The following is a 21,476-nucleotide window of genomic DNA, read 5'->3' on the forward strand; positions in this document are numbered from 1 at the left end:
GGGGGGGGAGTTGAAGGGGATAAGAGGAGTATGAATCATGTAACCATGTTAAAAATGAATATTAATAAATGTTAAAAAAAAAGAAAAAGAAAAAAAAAAGAGTGCATCTAAACTAATCCCATGTTTCACATCCAAAAATTCCCTGGAAATAAAATAGCCCCCAGGAGCATATTAGCAGCAATACCCTTTACCTCAACAGTTTCAGCCTTCTCAACATGGAATGGACTTACAGGCCATATAGAATAGAATTGTACTTTGGGGTTTTTTCCACTGCGACTAAATTAATACTTGAAGAAAGGATGGAGTCAAAGGCCCAAGTGCTCTTTACTAAGTGAGAAATAGCACAAGCAATAATTAGGCCAGTGTTTCCCACACCTTTAGTCTTATGGTACCTGAAATGTCTCTAGGATTAGAAACGGGAAAGAAATGGGCAGCTGCTCCCAATGGAAAGTTTTTCTTGTCCCATTTGAAAAATAACTTGTTTAGAAGTTGGGGGGAGGTTAAGATAAATATTTATTTCTTATTTTACTTTTATGTGAAGTTTCAGTATTCTTTTTAATGTGAATTTTGTAGATGTGGACGATTCATCCAGGCATATGTTTTTTTTTGGGGGGGGGATGTTTGCTCGTTTTAAATAACTTATCAATTTTATCTATACCTCCATGATGTGCTCATACTAAAATGAGAGGGAATTTAAGCTATTTAGTTACGTGGAATCAAGTGATTGAAGGAACTTCAGAGATAGTTTTGCTATCTCATACTTTCCCTCTTCTGTGTTTTCTTTTGGTTTTGAGTTTTTTACTCTAAAGCTTGATATCTAAAATTATTCTCTCTCTTGCATTGTGTACAACAACAAGAACACGTTTATGTAGGTTGTAGGCTTGGCTTTACCATGTGATCTTAAACAAGGGATTTTACTTCTCTGGGCCCTAATTTCTTCATCTAAAGTAGAGGGAATATTTGCACAGAGAAGCCTCTATCTGCCATAGCTGTAAATCTTTTTTGTGAACCTCAAACAAAAGATTAGATTTAGCTACTTAGAAACAGAGACACAAATTGATGTCCCTGAACTTTTAGGCATTCTCATAGACTTGGAGAGTTTTAGTCCTGGAAGCGTCATTAATCACAAAATCATTCTAATTTTTTCACTAGGGGAAAAAAACTACAACTCTACAACCTAGCATAAATCCCTCCTCCTTTTAAAAATGATTTGACTAACCTCATTCATGAATACGACATAATCTTGTTTGAAAATTTTACTTGTCATCTAAGTCTACTTACTTAAAATAATGTGTTCTATACAACTTTTTTGCCATCTTGTTAAAATGACTTCACCTTTTTCCAAATCCATGTCAGAATACCCAACAGAGATTAATAAAATTTTACTTGTATCCTATAAGATTCCAGAGAGTCTAAGATCTTACTTGATTGCAGAGACCTGTGTACTTTTAGTGACCCAGATAGAACCCTCTAAGATAGCACTTTTCAAAATGTGTCCTTGGATCCCCTGATGATGTCAAAACTACTTTCATAATGGCACTAAGACATTGCTTGCCTATTGAAATAGCCCTTCCCTTTTTAACTATTTATCTGTGTAAGGCTAGATTTTCTTCATAAATTTCACAGCCAAAACATCATCTCACAACAGATTGAATGCAGAAGCACATATGAGAATCCAGTTATCTTCTATTAGATAGGCATAAGAAGATCTGCAAAATATGTAAAACAATGCTCACTCAATATTTTTGTTTTAGAAAATATAGTTATTTTTCATAAAGTATGTTATGCTAACATGTAATAGACTTACAATTGCTTTTAAATTATGCATAATGTTTAGTAATTTATAAGTTTTAATTTCTAATATTAGATATAACCTGTGTAAATTAAAGCTCTTCAACAATTTTTTTAGCAACAAATATTTCTCAGATGCCAACTGTGTATAAATCACTATGCTAGACAAATAGAAATTATAAAATTTAGTTAAGTTTCTTGATGGCAGTTACAGTTTCATATCTTTGTATGCATGGTAGACTCTTAATAAATGCTGATTGATGGTTTAATCCCTTGTCTCAAAGAACTTATTTCTTAAGACCATTGGATTTGATTATTATATCAATGACCTTAGAGACGGTAGTTTCAAAAGAGTAGTTATGGTTTTTTGTTTTTTAAACCCAATAATATATTAGCACTTTGCAGTAACTACCATCATCCGTATAGATCTCTACCTAGAAAGAAAACTAGTTAAGAAAAACTACTGTAACGGTGACAGCATTTACCAACTTATACAACATTAACTACTTGTAGTCATTCTATTACCTCCATACCTAGAAGAAGGTATTCCACCTCCAGGCCTCTAAAACCACGATAAGTCTTTGCTTTTAATTTGATCTCTAATGGTAGATGAGTTTTCTAGATATTTATCAGTAAAAGGGAAGGAACAGTAGCTGGATGAGTTAGAATGGTCAGCAAAGACAATTTAAGAATTGTGGAGACCTAAGCCTGTTATCAGATATGTTAGGCACAGACTGAAAACGGTGAGGAGAAAGGAGATGATGCCTTGAGCAAAGTCTAGGAGGATTTGGGAGAGGAAGGGATCAAGAATATATATATATATGTAGCATGAAGCTGCTAGATGGAACAGTGAGCAGCGTGCTGGGTCTAGAGTCAGGAAGATTGAGTTAAATCCATCAGATACTCATCAGCCTTTGAACCATTGCAATTCATCCAACCTCTGTCTGTCCCAGTCTCCTCACCTATAAAACGGAGGCTACAATATCCCCTACCTTTCCAAGGTTGTTGTGAGGATGAAATGAGACAATATCTGTAAAGTATTTTGCAATCTCAAAGATGCTTCATCAAGACACAAGCTATTGAACTTAGTGAGAATTATAGATACCTCTGAGGAAAGAAAAGAGGAGAGGTAAATAGCTTTTACAGGAATAGAAGAATGGAAATAAGGGAGTTTGCAGAAGGCAAACTCAGTCTTCTACATAAAATAGTAGGTTATTTGTTGTAGGCGTAGGGGTAATGATACTATTGGTAGCAAGAGATGAGATGAGGTTTGTCATTATCAAAGAAGCTCAGTTGGGGAAGGTTTCCCCCCCCCCCCAAAAGGGAAGTTTCTGATGGAGTTTGGAAAAGGAAAGGAACAACCAAATGAAAAATATTTTAAATTTTTAAATTTTATTTTTTTACAAAAAATTTTTCCATGGTTACATGATTCATGTTCTTACTCTCCCCCCTTCCACCCCCACCCCAATAGCCGATGCGCATTTCCACTGGTGAAAAATACTTTAAATCATTAATATTGAAAGAAATTCAAATGAAAATAACTCATGTTTCATATACCATCTAATCAAGATGACAAATAGCCAGACAGAAATAGTCCTGAAGGGACTTTGGGAAGCACGCACATGGATACGCTATCGATGTAAATTATTCCAGCTTTTCGGAAAATCACTTTGGAATTGTGTGAGAAAAGATGTTCTAGTATTCATTCCCACATATATCCCAAGGTGGCCAAGGAGAAGGGGAAAGGGTCCCATTCATCAACAAGAATTTATTAACAAAATATTCATAGTAGCATCTTTTTTAGAAAACTGAAAGCAAAGTAGATTCCCAGAAGATGGAGAAGGCAGTGGATACCATTGTAGCAAAGAAAATAGTGATATGAAGAATACAGAGAAAATTTGGATGACTCACTGAAGTAATGCAGTGAAGAAAACAGAATGAATATAAAAATATATGACTAAAATAATGCAAAGAAGTGTGCCAAAAGACATCAGAATCAGATTAAATGCAACTGACCAATTTTGATTACCAAAAATTGATGATGGAAACATGCTCTTAAAACCTCTGGTGGAAATGTGGGAAATTCTAGGCATGGAATTTTGTATACATTGTTAGATGCTTTTGCTAGGACAGTTTGTCTTTCTTGGCTGTTTTTCTTTGTTGCAAGGGAAGATTCAGTGGACAGAGTAACAGGAATGGAAGAAGTTTGAGAAGTTATAGGGATGTAAAAAGTAAAAAAAAATTATGTAAAAAATTTTTTTCGAAGCCTCTAGCTTTCCATCTTAGCATCTACTATATTCTAAGGCAGAATGGAGGAAATGTATAGGCATTTGGGGTTAAGTGACTTGCCTAGGGACACACAGCTAGGAAATGTATGAGGTCAGATTTGAATTTAGGTCTTCCTCATTCCAGTTCTGGCTTTCTATCCACTGACCACCTGGCTGCCCCACTAAAACATTTTTAAGAGTCATTCCCTAATAGGTCAAAAGCTGTGAACATACAGTTCTCAAAAAAACTATAACTTGTTAATAATCATATGAAAAAATGTTTCAAGACTCTGTGAAGATAGGATTAACTCTCCCCTTATCTATTTTTAGGTAATCAAAACAAGAACTGTATCCCTACTTACCATTAAGTATGAGTTCTCAAGTCACTTACTAGAGTAAGGAAAGAGACAGATTTTAACAAGCCTACCAGCCCTTCTCTGGAGAAGTAAGGCTCAGCCCTGCAGGGGCTTCCCCACATCCCTTGTCCCTATTTGGATTCAGCCAGAAGTCCCAGTGCTTTCTTTGGCCAGAGTTTCACTCACCTGGCAAGCCAACACAGGACCCAGGGAAAAGGTCTCCTCCAAGCCAAGAATGGGGTACTTTAAATTCTTGATTTGATTATACTATCTTCACGTCTCTAATAATAAGGGAAATTCAAATCAAAACAACTCTGAGGTTTTGCTTTGCATCCAACAAACTGGAAAACATTGAAAAAGATAGGAATAGTTGGATTGCTTATGGAAAGACAGTCACAGTTATTAGAATCATGAATTAGTACAACTGTTGTGGAAAACAATGTGGAATTATGCAAAGAATATTACCCTACTGTTTATAGCTTTTTATAGGTGGGACTCACAGAACTCATTACTAGGCATCTATATACCTTGAGGAAATTACTGACAAAAAGTCCTCAGTAATTTTTGAGTGTGAAGGGATCCTTAAACTAAAATGTTTGAAAACTGATGATCTAAAAGAGGGGTAGGCAAAGAGATAATAAGGAAAAATACATGTGCAAAAATATTTATAGTTGAGCTCTTTGTAGTGGCAAAAAATTGGAAAATGAGAGACTGTCCTTTGATTGGGGAATGGCTCAACAAATTGTGGTATCTGTTGGTGATGGAATACTATTGTGCTCAAAGGAATAAAGAACTGGAGGAATTCCATGTGAACTGAAAAGACCTCCAGGAATTGATGCAGAGTGAAAGGAGCAGAACCAGGAGAACATTGTACACAGAGACTGACTGATACACTGGTACAATCAAACACAATGGACTTCTCTGCTAGTAGCAATGCAAGGATCCAGAGCAAGGCTGAGGGACTTATGAGAAAGAAAACTAGCCACATTCAGAGGAAGAACTGGAAAAACAACTGCTTGAACACATGGGCTGATGGGGACATTATTGGGGATGTAGACACTAAACGATAACTCTAGTCCAACTATCAATATGGAATTAGGTCTTGATCAATGATACATGTAACACCCAGTGGAATTGTGTGTCAGCTAAGGGGGCTTAGGGTTTGAGGGAGAGGGAAAGAACATGAAATATGTAACTATTGGAAAATATTCAAAATAAAAACTTAAAAAATAAAATTAAATAATAAATGAATGAATGAATGAATGAATGAATGAATGAATGAATGAATGAAAGAGAGGTAGGTGAAGGCTACTCCAGGCAGAGAAACAAATCTTAGCTGCCTGTTTTTAAACGTCCCTAGAGCTACAAATGTTTTTTACATTTTAAAATAAAGTTTTATTACATTTAAAAATGTAAAAACCCAGGTAGTTAGCAGGATTTGGAACTAGAACCAGGTCATAGTTTGTGGACCCCTGTCCTAAAACCTTAGAAAGGCTTAATAGTTCTGTATGTTACCAGAATGGGACCACACCCACAGAAAGGAATTACCAACTAGATTGAAGTGCTGGACTTGGAATCAGGAAGACCTAGGTTCAGATTCTCCTGAAGGTCTTGACTGTGTGTGACCCTGGGGAAGTCACTTAACCTTTTCCAGCTTCCATTTCCTTAACTGAAAAATAAATCAATAATAGCATCTAAGAAGACTAGGGAGAAATTTTTATAAGACCATGCCTGTAATGTATTTTCCTCACATTAAAGTACCATAAATTTCAATTATTAGGTGTAATAATAGTATTATCTGGGTCTCCTCCTGAATCTGAGTATACTTTTAAAAATAATATTAGTCTTTGACAAATATCCATTGAATAAATAAATGAGTAAATTCCTTAATATACATCAGGGCTCTTACTTCAGCATACAGGACTAATACTTGAAATCATAATTTGCCAAGTAAGAGTCGATGTTTAGTTCTGAGTGCAGTTAATAACTTTGTCATTGTTTTTGTTTTCTTTTTTTCAGATCTAGGTTGTGACCTCACTCTTCCCCCTGAGAAACTAGAAAATGATGAGTGATGCCAGCGACATGCTGGCAGCAGCTTTGGAGCAGATGGATGGAATCATAGCAGGTAAGATCAGTCTCCAACTTCTGAAATCCAGGCTCAGTGCTTAAGTGTTCCTGTGAAGGAGAAGATTGTATTGTTTTGACCCAACTTCACCTCAACCATATAGAAGCCATGGAATCTTAAACAGATCACTTTCTCTCCCAAAGCCTCCGTTTTCCCATCTATAAAAGAAGGGGGCTGGAAGAAGTTGTATTAATTTCTTTCTTGCTTCCAAATGCTATGGTTGAGTGACCATTACAATGTGGTATTCAATTGTGGGTACCACATTTTAAGAGGGATTTTGACAAACTAGAAAAGGTTTGTAGAGGAGAGTGGTCACAAGGGAGTGATGCCTGAGATGCCATGCCATATAAGGATTAAAGGAAATGGGATGTTTGTTCTATAGAAGAGAAGACTTAGGAAGAAGGGATATGATAGCTGCCTATCATTTGAAGGACTGCCATATGGAAGAAGGATTAGATTTAGTCTGAATGGTTTTAGAATAATGATTGGTCTCAGAGTCCCTTTATACTAAATTTTTAAAAAATAACCCTTACCTTCCAGCTTAGAATCAACACTGTGTATTGGTTCCAAGGCAGAAGAGTTGTAAGGGCTAGGCAATGGGAGTTAAGTGACTTGCCCAGGGTCACATAGCTAGGAAGTGTCTGAGGCCAGATTTGAACCCAGAACATCCCATCTCTAGGTCTGGCTCTCAATCCACTTAGCCACCCAGCTGCCCCTCCAGAAACAATTTTTGACAACTGTTTTCTGACATTTTATGATTCAGATTTCTCTCCTCCCTAAAGGGTTAAATAATATAATAGAGGTTATACCAGTACTTTCATGAAATACATATTCCCATATTGCTTATACTGTGATAGAAGACATCATACAAACAATAAAAACTCATAAAGGAAATAAAGTGGAAGATTGTATGTTTTGATCTGTAGACTCCAGCAGTTCTTGCTTTGACTGTGGAGAGCCCCTTACACTCTAAAATTATTGAGGATCTGCCCTACCCAAAAAGCTTTTGTTTACATAGTTCATATCTATCAATATTTTTTCTCATTAGAAATTAAAATGTCTTAGTATTGTTATAACAATGATTTTTACCCAGGGAACTCTTAGAGGTCCCAGGATCACACTTTGAGAACCACAATTATAGAGGACACGTCTAGAATTAGTGGGTGGGAATTAAGAGTAGCTAGATTTCAGGTCAAATATAGCTCTTGTTATCACTCCCATTTCTATAATACTTTTTGTTTTGCAAAATTGCATTCTCACAGTCCTGGGAAGCAGACTGTATGAACATTATTATCCTTTTATAGATTTAAAAAAACTGAGATTCCAAGAGGTTCAGTCCCTGGCTGATTGATATATATATATATGACTATAGGTATTGTTGGAGCTGGGATGCAAACTCAGTACTTTTGACTCTTTAAGACTAGTGTTTTCTCCTTTATATTACGTTTCTCCCCAGTTCAATTGGATTCCTTTGTGGAGTCTATTCTGTAATTATGGTATTTCTCTTTGTGGTTGTTTTACCTCAGAAGTTATTTAGTGATGCTACTATTCCCATATAGTACATATTTTCCCCTTCAGAGAATGTCAAATGTCTCTGCTTCATAAAATTTCTTTCTTCTGATATATCTGGGTCAGAGAATATGTGTATTCCACAGCATCCCTAATCTAGCCTTCTTCTACTAGCCAGGAAACAATTAATGATAGTCTTTTTGTTAGCTTTTATTTTATTTACTTATTTTTTACAATTATTTTATTATTATATTATAAATTACAATATGTGTTATACTATATTACATATAATGTAAATGTTTTTAAAGCTCATTTATTTTATTTAGAATATTTTTCTATAATTACATGATTCATGTTCTTTCTCTTTCCTCTCCCCTCCCCCCTNAGTGAGAAAATGGATATGTAGAAAACCACTACCACAATTTAATTCCTGTGACAGATTTAGAAGGATTGAACTATACTTTAAAATTTTTATTAAATTAATTAATTTAGAATATTTTTCCATGGTTACATAATTCATGTTCTTTCTTTCGCTTCTTCCCAGCCCCCTCCCATAGTCAATGAGCAATTCCTCTGGGTTTTACATGTGTCATTGATCATTTTTATTTTTATTATTATTTTTTATTAATATTTGCTGTTATTAATTTGCTGTTATTATTAATATTTACTGAGTGATTGTTTAGAGTCTACATCCCCAATCATATTCCCATTGAACCATGTGATCAAGTAGTTGTTTTTCTTCTGCATTTTTACTCCCACGGTTCTTTCCCTGGATGTGGATAGCTTCTTTCTCATAAGTCCCTCAGAATTGTCCTGGATCATTGCATTGCTGCTAATTGAGAAGTCCATTACATTCTATTGTGCCACAGTGTATTCATCTCTGTGTACAATGTTCTCCTGGTTCTGCTCCTTTTACTCTGCATCAGTTCCTGAAGGTTGTTCTAGTTTACATGGAATTCCTCCAGTTCCTTTCAGCACAATAGTATTCCATTACCAAAAGATACCACAATTTGTTTGGCCATTTCCCAATTGAAGGGCATTCCCTCATTTTCTGATTTTTTGCCACCACAAAGAGTTTGGCTATAAATATTTTTGTTCAAGTCTTTTCCCTTATTATCTCTTTGGGGTATAAACCCAGCAGTGGTATGGCTGGATCAAAGGGCAGGCAGTCATTTAAAGCCCTTTGGGCATAGTTCCAAATTGCCTTCCAGAATGGTTGGATCAATTCACAACTCTGGTCGGGAGCTTTTAGCTCTGCAAATGCTCAGACAAGAGATTGGCAATTTCCCTCCCAGCCTAAATAGATAGGCATTGTAGTGAGACATTAATGAAGGGCAGGGAGTATAAATTTGGCAAGAGTGAATGGTACATTTATAGATTCTTGATATAGTTTATTTGCCAGTAGAGGCAAGATAATTTTGTGCTTTGACTGCTTTCCCTCCCTCATTATCTCTAGAAATATCAGATAAATTAATATTATTTTTGTACACAAAATTTTTTATTTGATAGAAGATGACCTTGAAAGATAAATCTGTTTCTTATTAGTAGTTTTCATTTTCCATAAAGGCTTATTTGTACCTTGATAGCATATATTAGAAATTTTCTACTTTATTAACCCTTGGAAGAAGTAGAATCACTAAAGCACATAATTGGAGTGTTGGAAGGGACCTCAGTGGCCCTCTAGTCCAGCCCATATATGAAAGCAACCCCATTATAACCTACCTGATAAGTGATCTCCAGCCTCTGCTCAAAGACCTAAAAGGAGGAAGAATCCATCACCTTTAGAGGTAACCCATTCTACTTTTGGACAGCTCTAATTGTTCAAATATTTTTCCTAAACATCAGACCTAAATTGTCTTTATTGCCACTTGATCCAATGCCTGTGGTTCATCCTTCTGGTTCCAAACAGTCTAATACCTTCCCCATATGTCAGCCTTTCAGATACTTGAATATAGCTGTCAAGTATCTGCTAAGTACTCTTCTCCCTGGGAAGAGTCTCACTTTCAGGAAAGAGTCCTCATAAAATACTCAAGACCCTTTGTCTTCTGCTTCACTTCTCTGCACAGCTTATCAGACACTTTATCAATGTTCTTCTTAAAATGTAATGCCCCAAACCGGACACATTATATAAGCCAGATTAAATTGATCTGATAATAGCAGAAAGGCAACATGGTAAAGTAGAAAGTGTAATCGATTTGTAGCTTATAGATACAGGTTCAGATCCTACCTCTGACACTTAATCTCTCTAGGCCCCAGTTAGCTCATTTGTAAAGTGAAGGAGTTATACTAGATGACCTCAGAGGATCTTTGATAGAATTGTGAGATTATGACCTCCATAGAGTTAGAATTTATGCCTCTTTTAAAGCAGCTCAAATTCACACTATTTTTTTTTTTTTTTGCTGCTACATCACATTGATGACTCATTGAGTTTGCAGACCATTAAAAATTCCAGGGTTTTCCCCAAACCCCCCAAACAATTGTTGCTGAATCAAGTCTCCTCAGTCTTAAAAGGTTCATTTTCTTGTAGTAAAGAATAGAACTCTACACCCTTGTGTGTGTATCTATATATTAAACACACATGTATACATATATGCACATATATACATAAACATGTATGTGCACATGCAAAATATATTACTCTAGCCATTGAAGTTCCCTTTGGAACCTAATTCTGTTTTCCAGTGTATTGACTCTCCTTTTCATTTTTGTGGCAGTTGCAGATCTGATGTGCGTGTCTTCTCTGCCTTTATCTAAGGCATTAAAATGGTAAAAATATTGTAGCACAAATCCTTCTACTACTCTCCTGATGATTTCTTGCTACCTTGACTTTGCACCAATAATTATTTTAGTTTGGCTGTCCATTCTGAATCCATCTGATTATAATATGATCTAATTCCTATTTCTCCAACTTTTCCATGAGAAAATATGAGAGGTTTTTATCAAAAGCTTTGCTGAAATCTAGGTAAACTATATACAAAATATTCCCTCCATCTGCTAGTTTAATAATCCTGTCAAAAAACAAACAGAGGAACGATCAAATGTAATAGACATTGCTACTAATAGCAATGCAATGATCAAGAACAATTCTGTGGAACTTATGAAAAAGAATGCTATCACTTATAGAGAAAGAACTAAGGGTTGTGGCTTCTAAAAAATTACTCTATTACAAATATGAATAATATGGAAATAGGTTTTGAGTAATGACATGTATAAACCAGTGGAATTGCTTGTCAGCTCCAGGAGCGGGGAGGAAAGTGGGGAGGGAGAGAATATGAATCATATAACCATGAAAAAATATTCTGAAAAAAATAAAATGATGTGGAAAAAAGAAACAAACAAATCAGATCAATTTGGTATGGCTTTTTCTTTATCAAACTGTGTTGGGTTTTGAAATTACTGCTTTCCTATAAAGATATTCAGCAATCATCTCTTTATTGCTTGATATGATCTAGAATTTACTCACTAATTAAAGTTAAATTAATTGTCCTCAATTTTATACATTCTTTTCTTTAATCTCTTTTAGTTTAGAGGGGGCTACATTGGGCCAACATTAACCAACCTCCCTTTGTATGATACTGCTCTTATTTTCCATGATCTCTCAACTACTGTCAGTAGTATAACATTCATATCTTGTCAGTGTTTTTTAGGACCTGAGAATAGGATTCATGTGGGCCAAGTGATTTGAATTTATCAAGGGCATTTAGTTATTCTCTTATTTCTGTCTCTTTTTTTGGTCCTAAGTATCAGCTCAATGTTAGTCATTAAATTAACTAGGTGGAATTTATTGAGAGGTTGATATTTATTTGATATGAAAAAAAAATTTCCCAACAATTAATGTTTATTGTGGTTATTGTGGAATGCATTCTCTTGATAGATAATTAATTCCCCAATTGTGAAAGTATTAAGGTCAAGACTAGATAACTATTTATTTTGTCTATGGTAAGGGAATCTGTATTTTAGATTGGGGTTAAACTAAGTGAACTCTGAGATCTCTTCCAACTCTGACATTTATGATTTCATTATCTTGTCAGGAATTTATTTGCTAAACTCTCTGTATAGGGGAATATGGTACCATGGTGATATTTCCAGAATATGATTGCTTCAGCATATGAGTTTCTCAATGACTTTGATAAAATAGTTTCCCAGGAAGTCTATAAATATGGCTTTTCTTCCAGCTTTGTAAGAGCTAGATTTATGGTAAACTGTTTCATTGCTTTCATTTCACTTTTTCTAGGTTCTAAGGCCCTGGAATATTCTAATGGAATTTTTGATTGCCAATCTCCAACCTCCCCATTCATGGGAAGTTTGCGAGCCTTGCATCTTGTGGAAGATCTCCGTGGATTGTTAGAGATGATGGAAACAGATGAGAAAGAAGGATTGAGATGTCAGGTCCCTGATTCAACAGCAGAAACTCTGATTGAATGGCTTCAGAGTCAAATGGTGAATACTTATATTTAATTTGAATCCTTGTTTACTAAAATTGTACAGAACTAGGAGTCCTTGACTTTCAGAGTTAAAAAAAAAACCCTAAACTATTTCAATTTCCACACTAATAGTATATATTGCTGTTAGGTTCTTTTTATTCTGTGTTGCAACGATTTAAATGCCAGTTGGCTTTTGTTAAGTATTATGACTGTATTTTCTCTTCTCTTTTCATCATTATCTCTGAGCAGGAAACATTGAATTCACACTGGTGATGGTGCAGACATATAACCCTGATCCAGAGGTCCTTATTCTTTATTGGACATTCAGCCCTTTGAATGAAACAGACAAACACCTAATCTGCCAACATGTTTATGAGAGCCATGCATGTGCTATATAAAATATATACCACCAGCCTGCCTAATATGAATATCAAGCCATTAATATGTATGGCTCAAAGATTTCTATAGTTTGGTGTGATACCAAAAACTCCACATTGATACATTTGACATTCTAATGTTTGTCTATCATTAAAACACCTGGCATTTTTGAGCCCCAAGTTGTCTACTTGTCTGATTCCTCATAGACCTACCAACTCACGAACGTTCATTTAAGGAAACCTAAAATGATAATATAAAATTTTAAAGTAGTTAAGCTCATTTTGATTTAAGTTAATTTTCCTTGTTCCTATTATTACTGGTTGTATTACTTTGGGAAGTTTTACCTAATCTATTCCTCAATTTCATTATCAGTAAAGCGAGACTTAATTTTTCCCCCATTTATTTATTTGATTGTTTTTTAATTTTTAATTTTAATTTCGAATATTTTCCCATAGTTACATATTTCATGATCTTTCCTTCTCCCCCAAATTTCCTTAATGCCTCCTTAGCTGACGCACAATTCCACTGGATTTTACATGTATCATTTTTTTTTACTTTTTTTTTTTATTTTAAACCCTTAACTTCTGTGTATTGACTTATAGGTGGAAGAGTGGTAAGGGTAGGCAATAGGGGTCAAGTGACTTGCCCAGGGTCACACAGCTGGGAAGTGGCTGAGGCTGGGTTTGAACCCAGGACCTCCTGTCTCTAGGCCCGACTCTCACTCCACTGAGCTACCCAGCTGCCCCTCTAGGATTTTTTAAGTAGACCATCATATCATCTGCAAAGTGATAGCTTAGCATCCTCATTGCCTATTTTAATACCTTCAATTCCTTTTTCTTCTCTAAGTGCTACTGCTAGTGTTTCCAGTACAATGTTAAATAATAGAGGTGACAATGGGCATCCTTGTTTCACTCCTGATCTTATTGGAAATGCTTCTAATTCTAATTCTAATTTATCCCATTGCAGATGATGTTTGTTGATGGCTTTAGATATATACCATTTATTATTTTTAGGAAAGGCCCTTGTATTCCTGTATTTTGTCAAGGTTTTTTTTAGCATCTGTTGAAATAATTGTGTGGTTTTTGTCGGTTTGCTTGTTGATATGGTCAATTATGTGAAATGGTTTTCCTAATGTTGAACCATCCTTCCATTCCTGGTATAAATCCCACCTGATCATAATGAATAACCCTTGTCATCACTTGCTGGCATCTTTTTGTTAGTATTCTGTTTAAGATTTTTGCATCTATGCTCATTAGGGAGATTGATCTATAGTTTTCTTTCTCTGTTTTTGATCTACCTGGCTTTGGGATCAGAACCATATTTGTCATAAAAGGAGTTTTGTAGAACTCCTTCTTTGCTTAATGTATCAAATAGTTTGCATAGTATTGGAATTAGTTGTTCTTTGAAGGTATGATAGAATTCACTTGTGAATCTATCTGGTCTTGGGGATTTTTTCTTAGGGAGTTTTTGATGGCTTGTTCAATTTCTTTTTCTGCTATGAGATTATTTAAGTATTCTATTTCTTCTGCTGTTAATCTAGGCAATTTATATTTTTGTAAATATTCTTCAATATCACCTAGATTGCTATATTTATTGCCATATAATTGGGCAAAATAGTTTTTAATGATTGCCTTTATTTCTTCTTCATTAGAGATGAGGTCTCCCTTTTCATCTTTGATACTGATAATTTGGTTTTCTTTCCTTTTTTAAATTAGATTGACCAGTACTTTGTCAATTTTATTTATTTTTTCAAAGTACCAGCTTCTAGTCTTATTTATTAAATCAATAGTTCTTTTACTTTCAGTTTTATTGATTTCTCCTTTGATTTTTATAATCTCTAATTTAGTTTTTAACTGGGGATTTTAAATTTATTCCCTTTCTAGTTTTTTGATTTGCATGCTCATTCATTGATCTTTGCCCTCTCTAATTTGTTATTATATGCACTCAAGGATATTAATTTCCCCCTTAGTACTGCTTTAGCTGTATCCCACAGATTTTGGTAGAATATCTCATCATTGCCATTCTCTTCAATGAAATTATTGTTTCTATGATTTGTTCTTTAACTATCTTATTTTGGAAAATCATATTATTTAATTTCCAATTAGTTTTTTATTTGCCTGTCCATGTGCCCTTACTGATTATTATTTTTATTGCATTATGATCTGAAAATTTATTATTTCTGCTCTTTTGCATTTGTTTGCCATGTTTCTATGCCCTAGTACACGGTCAATCTTTGTGTAAGCACTATGTGCAGCTGAAAAGAAGGTGTATTCCTTTTTGTCCCTATTTATTTTTCTCCGCATATCTATTAAATCTAATTTTTCTAGGATTTCATTCACCTTTCTTATCTCTTTCTTATTTATTTTTTGGTGTGATTTATCTAGGTCTGATAGAGGAATATTTAGATCTTCCACTAGTATAGTTTTACTGTCTATTTCCTCCTTAAGCTCTGCCAGTTTCTCTTTTAGAAATTTGGATGCTATACCGTTCGGTGCATACATGTTGAGTACTGTTATTTCCTCATTATCTATACTGCCTTTTATCAGGATATAATTACCTTCCCTATCTCTTTTAATCATATCTAATTTTTACTTTGGCTTTATCAGAAATCATGATTGCCACTCCTCCCTTTTTTTTCTCAGTTGAAGCCCAAAGGATTTTGCTCCAGCCATTGATCTTAACCCTGTGTATGTCCACCTGCCTCATTTGTGTTTCTTGTAGACCACATATGGTAGGATTTTGTTTTCTCATCCACTCTGCTATTTGCTTCTGTTTTATGAGCGAGTTCATCCCATTCACATTCAGGGTTATAATTATCAGCTGTGTATTCCCTAACATTTTGGTATCCTCTTCTTACGCTATTTCCTTTTAAACCAATGGTTTGTTTTAAATCAGTCTCCCTTGTCCCCTCCCTTGAATTACTACCCTTTCCACCCCCTTGCTTCCCCTCTTATTAGGTTTTAAGCCCTAATGAATTCCTTCCCCCCTCTCTTCCCCTTACTTTAAGAATACCCCACCCCACTGCCCCCCTTGGTTTATACCTTCTGACTTTATCTATAGGGTTATTTAGAATTTGATATCCCAATGGATCTAGCTACTCCTCCTTGTCAGGATTATTTCCGCTGAGAGTAAGTTTTAAGTATTTCCTATTAACGCTCTCGTCGTCTCCTTCTTATAATAGTATTCATCTCCACCCCTTCCCATGCCCTCTTTGTGTGGTATAGATTATTCTATTTTTCTTATTCCTTCAAGCTACTCTTGGTGCCATCTTCTATTCCTCCCTCTCCCCCTTTTCCTCCCATATCATCTTAGACCATTTAGTACTCCAACCTCTCCTTATGACTAATTCTTTTAATTACTATAATAGTGAGTACAATTTTTTAGAATTACACATAATATTTCTCCATATAGGAATACAAATAATTTGATCTTATTGAAGCCCTTGAAGAAGGCAATTTAAAGATAAGAGTTTTCTTTCTTTCTCCTCTCTTTCTTATTTACCTTTTCATGTTTCTCTTGGTTTTTGTGCTTGGATATCAAACTTTCTATTTAGTCTTGATTTTTTCTGTGCAAATACTTGGAAATCTTCTATCTTGTTGAATGCCCACACTTTCCCCTAGATGTATATAGTCAATTTTGATGGGTAGGTTGTAGACCGAATTCTCTTGCCTTTCTGAATATCGTGTTCCAAGCCTTGTGGTCTTGTAGTGTGGAGGCTGCCAGATCCTGTGTAATCCTGATTGGTGTTCCTTGATATCTGAATTGTCTCTTTCTGGCTTCTTGTAATATTTTCTTCTTAATTTGGAAGCTTTTGAATTTGGCTATTACATTTCTAGGGGGTGTCTTCTGAGGATTTAGTGTAGACGGTGTTCTATGGGTTCTTTCAATGTCTAATTTGCCCTCTTGTTCAAGGACATTGGGGCAGTTTTCTTGGATAATTTCTTGTAGCATGATAATCTAGATTTCTATTTGTCTCTGATTTTTCTGGGAGACCAATAAATTCTCAAGTTGTCTCTTCTAGACCTGTTTTCTTTATTTATTATCTTCTCATTGAGATATTTCGTGTTTCCTTCTATTTTGTCAGTCTTTTGACTTTGCTTTATTAATTCTTGCTCTCTTGTGAGATCATTCGCTTCTTCTTGCCCAGTTCTCGCCTTTAAAGTCTGGTTTTCGGCTATAATCTTTTTCTTTTTCTTTTCAGTCTGGTCTATCTGGCTCTTCATGGCTTCCAAATGGTCATTTCTGGTCTTCAATTATTTGCTTATCATTTCATTTGATTTCTGAACCTCAATTTCCAATTGTGAAATTCTGCCTTTTAAACTGTTATTTTCTTACCAGATCTCTTCCATCTTTCTCATGATCTCAGATTTGAATTCTTCAAGAGCTTGTGACCAATTTTCTTTTTTTTGGGGAAGGTTTGGATGTCTTTAATTGTTTGTCCTCCTCTGTTTTCTGGTTTTTTTCTGTGTAGAAGTTATCAAGTGTCAGAGCTTTTTTTTGGTCTTTTTGGTGGTTATTTCTTGGGCCTTGCTTAGTTAGCATCATTATTTTTCTCAGCCAGAAGTCTGAGTAAGGCAGGCAGATTCTCTTTGTATGGAGCTAAGGAGCAGTTTTTGCCTGAGGCTACTTTGTGAGTCTCTTGTCTTCCACTGTCTGCTAGGCCTGTGCTCTCTGCAGCCCCTCTCAGCCTCACTCCTGCGCCCAAGGTCTGTGATCCCTAGCCTCCTAGGGTCTCTGATGTAGCTGTTTTCAGGGTCAAGCCCTTGTGGTCCTAGTTGGCTGCCCAGAGCCCAGAAATTGGCCCACACTTGCTCCTCCACCTGAGGTTTCCCCCGAGTCTCAGTGCACTGAGCTGCTTCCATTGTCCACTGCCTCTCTCAGCCCCACTTCCTCATCCAACGTCTGTGCTCTCTAGCTTCCTGGGGTCTCAAGTCTTGCTGCTTTCAGGGGCAAGCTCCTAGTGATCCCAGTTGGCTGACAACGAGCTAGATTTTGTGCCCCCCCTCACTCTAACTCTGGTGCACAGCCTCTGACTCTTGTACGGTGGGTGGGGTGGGGGAGGGTTAATCAGCTCACATTTTTATGGGAGCTATTCCCCCCCCTTATAGCATGGAAGTGCTCAAATCCCACGTACCTTCAATACTGTGCCCTATTGTAGGGTCCCTTCTTTCATCTGGATTTGGTTTTTTTGTCCTTTGGAGGTATGCTATACGGGTTGGTAGTGAGGAGAGTAAAGTGTCCTGCTTCTACTCTGCAGCCATCTTAACCTGGAAGACTGAGACTTAATTTTTTTTTATGCCCAACTAGTATGTGTTTTGGGCATGTATATGCACTCTTAAAAGTATTTAGAACTTACTAGAAGGTCATATAAATTCCAGAAAATGGAATTTTAAAAACTGATATTTAAAGTATGTTTTAGATATTTTGTTATTTTCTGTCAAAACAATAATTAGTATTTTATTTGTTTTCTTTTTTTTTTAAGACCCTTACCTTCTGTTTTAGAATCCATACTGTGTATTGGTTCTAAGGCAGAAGAGTGGTAAAGGCTAGGCAATGGGGGTTAAGTGACTTGCCCAGGGTCACACAGCTAGGACATGTCTGAGGTCAGATTTGAACCCAGGACCACCTGTCTCTGGGCTCTGCTCTCAATCCACTAAGCCACCCAGTTGCCCCCAATAATTGGTACATTAGTAACATGTATAATTTTTAAAAATGTAAAAGATAAGCCCTTACCACTCTTCTGCCTTGAAACCAATACACAGTATTGACTCCAAGACAGAAGGTAAGAGTTTAAAAAATTTTTTTAAAAGATAGCTATAAAGAGTCATGGAAATATTACTTATTAAGCTTTTGGGGTTAGATCAGATTTGATTTCATCAATGTGAGGAATTCCTTCAAGGAAAATCACTCTATTGGATGATGCACAACTCTTCTCTAACTTGTCTAGGGAAAATGAGAACCCATCACCACACAGCTAAAATGACAGCAGTAAAAGTTGGAACCAGATTCTACTGATTCCAAGGTTATCTCTTCTCTACTATGTCTTGTCGCAGCCTAGGCATACTGTTTAAGGTTATAAGTAGACATATCAAGGAATGTGAAATCTGTATTAGTTAATTTGAAGGTTGGATCTGAAAATTTACTACTTTCCTAAACCTTGTTCAAAAATTGATTTTCTGCCAACATGTATGTGATGTGTAGCAATCTCTTAATTCATAACAAAAATAACTACCTCTTAGTTCTTTAAAAAAAGTTTTTGTCCCTTTCTCCAAAAAAGGATTTCTCTCTTATTCTCTTCATTATCCATCTCCTCTAGATCCTCGTACTCTGAATCATGATTCCTATAATCATCTGATCTCTCTCTCTTTTTCCTGTATTCACTTCCCACATGAGCATCCCCACCCCCAGCCCTTCCTTTCCCCCATGACTTTATAGGCTCTTCTCTTTCTCAGACCCCAGAGGTCACCTTTCCCTTGTTGCTAGCTCTTCATTTGACCTAGTGTATAATACATTTCTCCTCTCTACTACTGTTCCCCCCCTCCTCCCTTTCATGTACCCTCTCATGCTGTAATATCCTACAAAAGAAGCATTCGCCTGGAGGCAAGGCATCACCAGGCACTATCCACAATGCTCCCTGTCTTCACTCTTACCTTTACCAGATTTCTGCACTCACTCCTGTCTCCTTATGTACATTTGGAAAGAAGTTTCTGTTTTCATTCTGTGGCTGTTGCTGCTCTTACATGCTACATTTATTCACTTCTGTATTTCATCTCCTCCTGATTTACTCCTTGAATCTTCAAACCTTTCTGTGTAATTGTGGATGTCATAATAGAATTGGTTTCTTCTTTTGTTTTTAAAGGCACCTATATTTCATGGTTGGATGCTTTAAATGTTATAACATTAAGAATTCGAGTTAGTTGCCCTTTATAAGATCTCAAAAGCTTCTCTTGTGAATATGCAGGAATCCCCTATGAGTCACTGATAGTCTAGAGCCACTAGAAGAAATTTTGAAGGCAATAAATGGTTCATGCAGGCAATACAGTCACTCTATGCACTCTATAGTAAGACTATTAGTCTTGTCTTTGTTGTGTATTGTTCTTAGGGCCAACAATGTCTTCTTTCTCCAGTCAATATGCCACATTCTTTTCTTTGGAAAAAAAACTCAATTTTATCTGGCCTTTAAACAGAGAATGAATACTCTTAGCCACAGATCTGTATTTGTCTTTGTTTTTTACCAGCCAAAGGACGCATACTTAGTTGTGTTTATTTGTGTAAATAATGATGAAGAATTTCTTTCCTCCTTCTGCATTTTAAAAAGAAAGATAATTTCCTTAAGGTATAAGAAATAAGATTAAAAAACTTCTCTGCTAACTCCATTTGAAGAAGTTGGTTGCAAGCCAGATGGGTTGTTTTCTAAATAGAGAAAAGATGAAAGCTATTCTAAAAGGTTCATGTTTGAGTGTTTTGTGGAGTTTGATTTATTTCCCTTGATATATGCTCATTTATTCAAGAACTAACCATCTTCAAAGAAATCATATTAATTACTTGAATTCCCTTCATATCTTAAAAAAATATTGATGTTTTTCATTCATTTATTCAGTTATGTCTGACTCTTTATGCCAAACTCTTCTATTCCTTTTATCCACTACTATCTCCTGAGATCTGTTCGAGTTCATAGGATCTTGCTTCCATGACACTATCTATCCATCTCATCTTTTGTCATCCCCTCTTCATTTTGCATTCAATATTTCCCAATATCAGGGTCTTTCCTAATATGACCTGTCTTCTAATTATGTGGATTTATATTACATGATTATATAGAAATAATGTATAATCTTATATAATTCATATTACATAAACTTCATCTTTAGTATTTGACCTTCCAAAAAGTAGTCTGAGTTAATTTTTTTAAGTATTGGGTGATTTAGTCTCCTTGCTGTCCAAGGGATTCTTAAAAGTCTTCTCTAGGGCCACTATTTGAAAGCTTTGCTTCTGCTGGGCTCAGCTTGTGCAATTCTCACAATCATACATTGCTACTAGAAAAACCATAGCTTTGACTCTATGGAACTTTGTAAGTTAGATGATATCTCTGCTGTCCAGATTTGTCATAGCTTTCCTTCCAAGAAGCAAGCATCTTTTTATTTCATGGCTGCAGTCCCCACCTGCAGGGATCTCTGAGGCCAAGAAACTTAAAATCTAACATTCCTTCTCCCTTTTGCTAGGAAGTGATGGGACCAGTTGTCAGAATCTTCTTTTTTTTTTTTAATGTTAAGCTTCAAGCCAGCTTTTATACTCTCCTCTTTACTCTTATTAATAGGCATCTTATTTCTTCTTAATTTTCTGCCAACAAAGTGGTATCATCTGCATATCTGAGATTGTTGCTATTTCTCCCAGTAGCCTTAATTCTGACTTTTGATTTGTCCAGCCTGATATTTTGTATGATATATTCTGCATTTAAGTTAAATAAATAAGGAGCCTTGCCATAAACCTTTTCCTTAAGCAATCCTAAGATTACTTAGCCATTCAGTTGTTCCATGTTTGGTTCTGACTGTTGCTTCTTGGTCCACATACAGGTAGGTTCCTCAGGAAAGGATCTGCTACACCTTTCACTTTGAGGACTTGCCAC

General features: G+C 35.8%; 1 protein-coding gene across 1 annotated transcript in view; it reads left to right on the forward strand.

Annotated features, from left to right (window-relative positions):
• PPFIBP1 (PPFIA binding protein 1) overlaps positions 1 to 21,476 on the forward strand; it is a 211,895-nt gene that overhangs the window by 132,505 nt on the left and 57,914 nt on the right. The window contains exons 3-4 of the mRNA XM_044678659.1: positions 6,434 to 6,539; positions 12,283 to 12,488. Of these exons, the coding sequence (XP_044534594.1) occupies positions 6,476 to 6,539; positions 12,283 to 12,488 (270 nt within the window). The 5' untranslated portion in view covers positions 6,434 to 6,475. The remainder of the gene's footprint in view (positions 1 to 6,433; positions 6,540 to 12,282; positions 12,489 to 21,476) is intronic.

Source organism: Gracilinanus agilis, chromosome 5 (assembly GCF_016433145.1).
Source record: "Gracilinanus agilis isolate LMUSP501 chromosome 5, AgileGrace, whole genome shotgun sequence".
Classification (NCBI taxonomy): Eukaryota; Metazoa; Chordata; class Mammalia; order Didelphimorphia; family Didelphidae; genus Gracilinanus; species Gracilinanus agilis.